At 39.3% G+C, this 10,107-nt stretch overlaps 1 protein-coding gene across 1 annotated transcript; it reads left to right on the top strand.

Annotated features, from left to right (window-relative positions):
• Positions 1-3,453: 3,453 nt before the first annotated feature.
• Positions 3,454-8,250, top strand: LOC125077945 (palmitoyltransferase Hip14). The gene is made up of 7 exons (XM_047690071.1): positions 3,454-3,820; positions 5,038-5,473; positions 5,568-5,735; positions 5,989-6,189; positions 6,313-6,474; positions 6,565-6,733; positions 6,851-8,250. Exons 1-7 carry the CDS (start codon positions 3,570-3,572, stop codon positions 7,330-7,332), a joined length of 1,869 nt encoding a protein of 622 aa, XP_047546027.1. The 5' UTR covers positions 3,454-3,569; the 3' UTR covers positions 7,333-8,250.
• Positions 8,251-10,107: the final 1,857 nt, after the last annotated feature.

The following is a 10,107-nucleotide window of genomic DNA, read 5'->3' as shown; positions in this document are numbered from 1 at the left end:
AATTAAAATGCAGGCCTCACTAAAGATGATCGCTAAACGAATGGAGCATTAATAAATTTATACAGGTAAAAAAAAATATATTATTTTAGTTTTAACATACATTTCAGTTTTTTTTTTAAATATATATTTATTTAATATGGAATATAAAAAAATGAAAAAAAAATGTAGAAAGTTACATAATGTTCGATAAAAATGTTATTATTTTATATAAAAGAATTCATTTTAAAGAAATAAAAAAAGTCTCAAAATGTAGATCAGTTTTATGCAAAGCAACACTTAATTTATAGTTTTGTAAATAATACAAGAGTAAGATATTATTCGGAATTATCAAAAGTTTTTTTCTTACGACCTGGCTTTGTTTAAGCGAACTGTAATTGTAACCGTTTACTATTACAACCTTTTGCTTTTGCCTACTGACTTTTGATTTGCCTTCAACACGGAGTACGCTGATTGAACATTACTTTTTCAGTTTGAAGATTAAGATAAGATGTTATTTTGGATTACATACTGCTTTTTTTTCAAAAAATTTAATTCTAAGTAAGAGTGTTCTTTGGAAGATATTTAAAATTTTATTTATTCAAAACCTTAATATTATAGAATACGTCATATGTCTTGAAAATGCCACTTTATTGTTGAAAGATCCAATGTTTCTTTTTATTAATGAGGGAAATTGTGAGTGTGTTTCTGTAACTTATCACCTCTTTATAAGTTAATAAGGCTATTTGCAAATTACCACGATCCTAAAACCAAAACAACAGATCCTAAAGTCAAAACTAACGACCTAATTTTTATTTAAGACAAAAAATGCTGCTAACTAAAAATTTGAATATGTACCTTACCAGCAATTTAGATAAAATTTATTTAAAAAATTACGTAAAACCAATAAAATATATCGTTCCTTAGCATTCATTACCCATTCACTGAACATTTTTCCCCTCACTAATATAACTAAAATGTCATGTCAATTCAAGGTCAAAGTAGTTTATTCACATTCTTTCCTATTCCCATTTGAATAGAGTATACGAATGTATCGTTCTATCAACTTAGAAGTAAATGCTGTTGAAATCTTATGACCCTGTGGGCTAATTATTTTCCAGATATTGTTCGAAAAAACAAATGAAAGTCTTCTAGCTCTAAGATATGATGACGTTTTAGTCGTTTCACATATTTGTCCATGGTGAGTTCGAGTTCGAGCGAGGTCGTTAGGGTGACGGATTAATCGCTCTTTGTATTTAACACTTCGGTTACATAGAGAAATAAAACTGCCCCCGGTTCGGAAAAGAAAATAAAGAAAGAAAAATTCAGCGGGTTTTTAATCCGTTTGTGATTGCTGACCTATGTTCAATTTTGATTGATTTAAGCTTTTTTTTCAATATTTAGTTAAGGGGTTGTTTATTTTTATTACATAGGGATCACTCGCTACTGATCTATAAAAAGTTATTTATTTTTAATTTTTTTATACGTATTTAAAAAAAATATGTAGTCGCGTCTTTCATACTGTATGTGTATTCGTAATACTAAAATTTCATATAAAGGAAAAAAACTGGCGTCAGATGGTAAGTATATGTTACCTGCGACGTCAAGGCGAGCCGTAAGCGGTCGCTGCAATCAGCGCGTGCGCACCGTATGGGCGTATGGCGGACTGGAACGCGCGGGAAGTCTGCATGTGCTTTTCATGGTCAAATCAATAATTGACTATATTCAGACACATATTTTTATTAAACAAATAAATTCGTTTTGTGTTTAATTTTTTAACCTAAAAATTATTTAGCTTAGGTTTTTAGGTAAATGTTACGTATTTTGAAGATGTGGGTACCAAAAAGTTAGCTTTTCTGAATGGTAACATGGTACGTGTTTGTGTACAATGTTTAATGGTTCAATTTAGTTCGTATTATTTATTCAAGCATTTTTGAATAGCCATTATATAAGATTAAATAAAATATAAAGCTACTACCGGTCCAGAATGTAGATTCTGCCGATAGTAATCGGCAAGAAACTTAGTAGTGTCTCTTGCATTGTATTCATATTGCGATTTATATAGATGATATATGTATATGATAAAAAAGCGCGGAGCTGACACTTATTGATTTCCAGACAGGTTAGATTACATACATATATAATTGTATTTAGCTAACATGACTTTGTATTTTTTAATGTTGAAAAAGAGTAACTACTGAGTTTCTTGCCAGTTCTTCTCGGTAGAATCTGCATTCCGAACCGGGGGTAGCTTCACTTAACATAGTTTGTTAAATGACGATTGTAAAGTGCTTGTAAAAGCCTACTTGAATAAAGTAGGTATTTTTTTTATTATATGTAAATAAAAATCTGCGAAAGATTGGCGCATTATAAGTTTGGTTAGGTTTTATTTATTTGCCGTGGTTTTCAGCCATGAGCGTTTCCGTAGCCCTGCCGCCATATCGTGATGCGGAATTCCGGGATGATTTACGCATCCTCCCTGACCAGGCGGGACGCGTGAATGCAGTTTCTCCCAGTCAGAAAAAGGGTCATTTATCTATTATAAATAATATTATATATTGGCCCCTTTTTTTTTGCTGCGGTGCTGTTATGTATACGTAAGAACCGGAATTAAACTCTGTTATGGTTCCCAACCGTCATAAAGATTGCAAAGTATACGTAATATTTAGTATAACAGTAGACCGAGTATTTTGAGTTCTTACTTATGAAGAATGGCTGAAGCAGCATTATAGTGCAAGAACCATTCTCTAGACATAATACTATTCCAAAAAAAGCGTAGCAGAGCTCTATTCATAATGGTCAATATATCTAAAGAATATTCAGTTCGTTTTAAGACCACTCCAACCCCATCTGGAGCTCCTATACCTTGACTAGTTTCGCTATAGTTCCTGGTAATATCTGGTAGTTAGCGATAACGTTTATTTTTGCAAGGTAATATTATATGAGTTTTAAAGTATTTTGGTAATTGATCTTCCAGGGTTTTTATGATTTCAATGGGTGAAACATTGCTTGACCGTTTGGTAGTCTGGTATTAGCTTTGCTTTATTAAAAAATCCTTATTATGGAACTGTGTCATGGTAGTATCTGCATTGCCTGCCTGCTAAGGCCATTTTCATCATCAATAGTTAAAAGTTTAATTGCACCAGTTTTCTGCAAACATTTGATGGTTAAATTAATAAATTAATGTTACTATGAGTTTTGAGTCTCTCTTTGATTTTTTTATTTAATCTATAGCATAAGCAACAAGGTTATATTGAAAAATATTTTTTTAATCTGTTTTGTTTTTAGCCCTTTTATGGTACGTGTATACAATACACATAAAAAAAAAAATGAAGCAAATATGAGGACTTTACACCTGTAATAATCTAGTTTGGTGAGGCATATTAATCAGGTTAAATACATAAAAAAGTTATCTTAAATTAATTGTTTTTGAACGCAACCAAATGAGAAATGTCAATAATATTAGTTTGACAGCAGTTTCTTTTCGTTATCAATAATTATCAGTCTGATTGTGTAGTATCGTGAATAATAGTGCTCGTATTTAAAAGTAAAGTAATAATAATGTTATCATCGATGAGTAAACGATAAACAGCATGTACGATAGCACGTGCGGCGCCGCCGCTACGGGACAATGTGGAAAGTCCCAGCGCGAGGGCGATGGGCCTCCACCGCGCGAGCCTCCGCCGGCTCCTCTAGAACGCGATTACAGCGGATTCGATATTGTAAAGGCCACACAATATGGGGCTTTTGCTCGTGTAAAAGAACTTGTCGAGGCCGGTTGGGATGTAAATCAACCAGATCACGAAACAGTAACTCTCTTGCACTGGGCCTCTATAAACAATAGGTACGTAGAAAAAAAATCTTATAATTGTGTATATTATCCTGATCAACTAGACTATTTTTTAATTTATTATATATACTCAGACTACTTCTTTACTTGCATCAATTTAATTTACTTATTAAAGGAGTTTTGTGGTACCTATTACTGCTTTTGCTGAAAATTAGGTTAAGAATACATTTGGAATTTTATTTGACTCAATTGACAACTATCTCAATTTTGTTCTTATTCAGTTAAAAGTTTCAGTTTCATATAATAGAAGTTAACTGTAGTAAAATGTCAATGTGTGTTTCTTCATCTGGTTCGATTGGACAAACATTAGGTGTAAGAATAATGAAAAATAAATCATAGCTATTATCATTTAGGAAATCAACTTGTATATTTTTTGAGATGTTAAGTTTTTTAGGTTGTATTTGTTTACATTTTGTACAAATAATGTCTATTGGCGAAGGCAAGTACTAACCTTCAGGGGGACACATTTGCTCGTGAACATTTTTGTTGAAAACAAATAAATGTATTTAGTTATGTATATTTTAAATAAATAATATTGTTTATTTTGACAATTATTGTTTTCATTATATTAGCATATTATACTACTTATTACTTGCACAATACAATTGGATTGATGATATTAAACCTTGGATATCTCCCCTCAGGGGAATCTAGTTATTTATACAGAAAGATAAACCTTATTTTTTTAAGTAATATCGGCATATCACAGCCTGAACATGATTGTAAAACTGTTTTATTTATATATATTTACATATCATCCCTCAGTAAGATGTAAGCCAAAACATGCAGATTGTCTGCTATTTACATTTAATGACATTGTTGTGAAACCTTTGAGTTCATTAGATTTTTATTATGTATTATATTAAAAACATCAGCCACCATGACTCAGGAAACAATATTTATTTTAAACCTATTTTTTGTAACATAAATTGTTTGTGAAGTTTTGTTTAGTGAGCAAATTTGTGTGAAATATTGAGATATATTATTATTGAGAACTATGCATTATATCAATTATAATACACCAATCATTATATTGCTAATTTTATTTTTACTGAAATTTTTATTATTATATTGTATATTATATTTATAAATTATATCATGTATGGCATCATATGCCAAAATCATGACTCAACAATTCTAAGCATTCTTTGACTCTTTGTGTATATTTAAGCTTTCATATGATAAATAGTCAGAATGAGTATTATTCGAAGACGGGAGATCATCGAGTACCTGCTGTCGAAGGGCGCGAAAGTGGACGCGATCGGCGGCGAGCTGCAGTCGACGCCGCTGCACTGGGCCACGCGCCAGGGCCACCTGGAGGCCACGGTGCTGCTGGTGCGCGCGGGCGCCGACGCCTCGCTGCGCGACGCGGAGGGCTGCGCATGCCTGCACCTGGCGGCGCAGTTCGGCCACACGGCGGTCGTGGCCTACCTGGTGGCGCGCGGGGTGGCGGCCGACGGGCCCGACGCGGGCGGCATGACGCCGCTCATGTGGGCCTGCTGGAAGGTGTCGGCCGTGGACCCGGCGCGCCTGCTGCTCACCCTGGGCGCCTCCACCAACCCCACCGACCGTTCCCACGGCAACACCGCGCTGCACTGGGCCATACTCGCTCGCAACACTACGGCCATCACCACCCTGATCCTCTATGTGAGTTGGGTCTTCGGAACTAGTGTCACCTTCGGGAGGACCGGTTCGGATCGGGACGTGGGCCTTCTTGATTTTATGATTTGATACTTTGCAGGGAAACGCCAGCTTAGATGTGCCCAACCTTCGCGGAGTGACGCCCCTCGCGATGTTGCAGAGTAGTGCGGACTCGTTGTGGGTCGGTTCCAAGGTTTCCGACAAAATAAAAGAACATGCTGTGATATCGTCCAAGAAGAATATATTTCGCCGACTGGCGTACGACAAGGTGAGCGCCGTATCGTTGCTGTCGATTTAACTTTATACTTTCGACCGACGCGTGCTGAATTCCATATCTCGATAACGATATTTACGTATATATTTGTGAGCTTAGTGTTCCTATTAACATTATCAAAATATAAAGGTATTTTAAGTTATTACTAGATCAATGGTCCACCGAAACACGGTAGGAAAGGTTTGTTTCATTATTCACCATTACATACAAACTGTTACATAACTTGTATCCGTTTTCTCCATTGCAGAAGTTTCGGTGGTGGTGCGTAGTGAGTATCCCCTTCCTAGCGTTCTACATCACGGGGCTGGTGCTGGAGATGGACGCCATGTATCCGATCAAGGCCTTCCTTCTCGTCTGCTTCTACGCGCTCCTCCACTTTCTGACCAACGCGCTCTTCGACGATGACCTCAAGAATATATTTCCTCTGAGCGTGTATCTGGCGACTAAGGTACTCGATCGATTATGTATACCTCGTCTACGTCACAATATCGAATAGGACATTTTCAATAACATACGAATAGTTCTAGTTTCTCCGCCTCGTTTCTGCTCACGAACTCTATCCCCCGCGCAGGTGTGGTTCTACATCACGTGGCTGGCGTTCGTGGCGCCCGTGGTGAGCGGCGCGGCCACGGCCGGCTTCCTGCTGTGCTCGCTGGCGCTCTGGTACACCTTCCTGCGCTCGTGGCGCAGCGACCCCGGCGTCATCAGCGCCAGCCGCGCCGACAAGTTCCGCGTGAGTGTCGCCCCGTCCCCCCGTCCCCCGCTTGCCGTCCCCCGCTTGCGGCCCCCCCGCCCCCCGGCGCTCACGGCCCGCTGCCCGCAGACCATCATCGAGCTGTCGGAGCGCGGCGGCGCGGGCGGCGGCTTCGAGCCGGCGCGGTTCTGCTCGGCGTGCCTGCTGCGGCGCCCGCTGCGCTCCAAGCACTGCTCCGTGTGCAACCGCTGCGTGGCCAAGTTCGACCACCACTGCCCCTGGGTCGCCAACTGCATCGGTAGGAACCCGACGACGAGACTGACGACTGACGACGACTCGGAAGCGCTCGGGCGCCTCCGAGTCGTAGTCGCGCCGGACGCGACGATTCGATCTCGACCTGTCTCTCCCCGCGCAGGAGCCAAGAACCACCGCTACTTCGTGGGGTTCCTGGTGAGCCTGGTGGTGATGTGCGCGTGGATGCTGTGGGGGGCGACGCGCTCGTTCTCGGCGCGCTGCGGGGCGGCCGCGGGGCCCGGCGCTCCTCTGGCCTGGGCCTCGTGCGACGCGTGGCTGGCCTGGGTGTCGCTAAACGCCGCCTTCCACCTGTTCTGGGTGACGGTGCTGGCGTGCTGCCAGCTGTACCTCGTGGTGTGCCTCGGCATGACGACCAACGAGCAGCTGAACCGCGGGCGCTACCGGCACTTCCAGGCGCGGGGGGGGCGCTCGCCCTTCAGCCGCGGCCCGCTCAACAATCTGGCGGACTTCCTGGGCTGCGGCCTGTGCTGCGCCTCCGTGCGCGCGCGTGACTGGGCCTCGGCCGGCCTGGACGAGCCGGACGGGCCGGACGGGCCGGACGCTGACGAGCGGCCCATGCTGTCGCCGCGCCACTTCGTGTGAGCGCCTCGAGTCGTTGGGGAATGGGGGGGGGGGGGTGGTTATGGTCGGTATGCTGTAAATTATATTTTTGTAAGTGTGTCCGTGGCGAATGTTGACGAGATGATTCGTTAATTATTATTTTAATCGAATTAGTACAAAACATAAATTTTAAGTAGACCTTCCGTCTGTCGACGTCAATGGTTCCTTCTCTTAGCAAATAAAGAATGAAATGAAAGAATGTCGACAATTGCGACGAATTTCGTACAAGTGGAAGTGTGAGATCACACAACATCGGCTATGAAAGGCAGGAGGGCCTCGACGCGTCAGTCAGTACCGGAGTTGTAAATTAGAAGTATCTATTTTACGAACGGAGTCGCGCGGCGCTGCGGGTCGGGGGCCGCTCGCAGTTCGCTGTGGAGTGAAGATATATGATAATACTAATGTTTATTTTGTTATAGTTGATACTTTTACAATTTTGACGCTTTGATATTACTTTAAGGTGCGAGGACGTCGTGCATTAATTTAATTATTATTATACTCGACAACAAATAATGTAGTACAGAAAGTCATAATTATACGTTTCACAAGTACCTGTGTGTGCGTGCGTGTGTGCGAGAAGTCGACGCGTCAGTATTAGCACGACTGTTTCACTAAGATTGTTCGATGTAAATACTTTGGAGATGTAATAATATTTTATCACAAATATTTAACTACTTAACTATGTACTAGGTATGCTTCATATCATACGACGGTTTAATACGAACAAAATATTCTAAATGCATATTCCTGTTTTATTAAATTTATACTTCCTAAGCTTAAAGCGAGTGTTCTGGAGTCTAATTTATTCGACACGTGTCGATGTAACTTTGTAAAGATTGAGATATTGTGTAACGATATAATACCAAATGCATTTGAATTTAATAAAGAAAACAAAAACTACCAATTGTTTTATTTTGTAATCATTTGTATGAATACGAATGAAGCTGCTCACATAATTGTGGTCGAACTTCACTTACAGATAAGTTTGTTTGACCATTAATTGTTAGTCTACGAGCCAGTGCTTGGCAGTACGGTATAGTAGCAAAGATACTACTGTCAACAGGATGAAGAGCTGCGTTGAAGAGTATCCTTAATCCAATGGTTTAATCTTTGAGAGGATAATTTATGATGAGGTTTTCTGTAACTAATAAATAAAAGAGTATTATTTTGATTAAGTAAACGTTCCGTTTTATTTACATACTCTTGCAGACTTCTGGCAGGACAAGAGGCTAACATTATGTCGACAGAACGAGGGGAAATAAACCTTAATAAAGTTTGTCGGATAATTTCACGGTAATTAGGGAGAGACTCTTGTGAAGCCTGTGTGGTAATCTGAAAGGAGATATATTAATAAATTAGGATTTGGTTCGAATTGTAAAATTTCACTTATAGCCAATTTCTTTATTAAAGGAAACCAAGTTTGATTGTATTCTGTATTCAGTCGTCACAGCTGGCGGTGTGGCCGGTAAGGGTCAAATGATTGGCATAATTTTTGCCATCTCTTGGCCCGTTCGGCACACAGAACTTCTTGGCGAAGAATCTGTTTCAATCGTATCATGATAAGGACCATATACATATTGCAATGCAGAGTAATAAGTCTTGTACATATGAAATGAATAAATATTAAATAAACATTAATTTAACGTGACAGATACAACCCAGGATAGTTGTTCGCAACACTTAGTACATTAACTTAGTTTCATCCAACGAAGAGTCTCGACGACGGTCTGAGTATGGGACGGCGTTTAGGCGGTGATTTTTCAGCAACTTCTTGTTGTTTACGTTTTCTTCTAATAATTTAGAGTCGTGCGTAGCTTCGACCCGGAAACACATAATGACGTGTCCGAGAGAGATTAGACCCAACCGTCAGGTAAAGGAGTACGTAAAATAACAAACAAAAGTAGGTACCTTCTAAAATCCGTGCAAAGCTGATACATGGGAACGCATCTACAATATGTTAAAAGTAAATCGCAAAGAATGAGCTCCTCCAAAAACTCATATTTTCCCTCTGAAAAATATGCTTCTTTCTTACTTATTCCATTTTACAATAATCTCCTTGCGTTTTTTTTCCATAGTAACTCTATAGTTGTTCTAACATCTCCAACCTCGTTTCTAAATACTGAAATTTAATTATTTCTTCCGCAGTTTTCTTAAAATTTCTGTTAGCTTTCACTAAATTGTCGAACAAGTCATCTTGTAAATTTTTTGTAACTACAATGGATGGCATCCATTAATTCTTGTTGTGATAACATATAAACTCACACATTGTTGTAGTAGTGTGATACCATAAATGTGTCTAGCAGACCAACTGAAGAATGACATAATGGCATAGGTGTCCTCATGCTTAATTTGTAAAAAAAAATGTTTTAGATAGGTGGAACTGGAAGTATAGATGCTGTATTTGGCAAATGAAGAAGAATGCTTTTCATGTATTTTATGATTCAAGTTTTATCACTAAAAGGTGCAAGCATATCGCTAGAAAAAAGAATGCGAGCTTACTTCTTAAGATCTCCATCCATTGCTTTATTTTAGATATTTATATAACTATCAATCTATATTTATATAACTGGAGACCCGGAAGATCTCTTTCCATTTACATCAACCCTCTGAATCCGATTGCTCAGATACGAAATCAGAAGACTGAGTGCAGTGTCCCTAATTCCATAATGACGTAATTAAGATCTAAAATAATTATATATATATATTTAATATTATAAGTGGTTAATAGTTAATATGTTTGTAACAAAATAAAGTTTA

Source organism: Vanessa atalanta, chromosome 4, assembly GCF_905147765.1.
Source record: "Vanessa atalanta chromosome 4, ilVanAtal1.2, whole genome shotgun sequence".
NCBI classification, from domain to species: Eukaryota; Metazoa; Arthropoda; class Insecta; order Lepidoptera; family Nymphalidae; genus Vanessa; species Vanessa atalanta.
Note: the sequence above shows the minus strand (reverse complement) of the source record. Positions and strands in the feature narration are given on the sequence as shown.

Bases quoted from the DNA above. Each gene is read 5' to 3' on its own strand.
- LOC125077945 (XM_047690071.1), top strand. From the start codon at position 3,570: ATGTACGATAGCACGTGCGGCGCCGCCGCTACGGGACAATGTGGAAAG. The intron at 6,190-6,312 runs GTACTCGATCGA...TCCCCCGCGCAG, and splicing joins GCGTGTATCTGGCGACTAAG to GTGTGGTTCTACATCACGTG. The intron at 6,734-6,850 runs GTAGGAACCCGA...CTCCCCGCGCAG, and splicing joins CTGGGTCGCCAACTGCATCG to GAGCCAAGAACCACCGCTAC.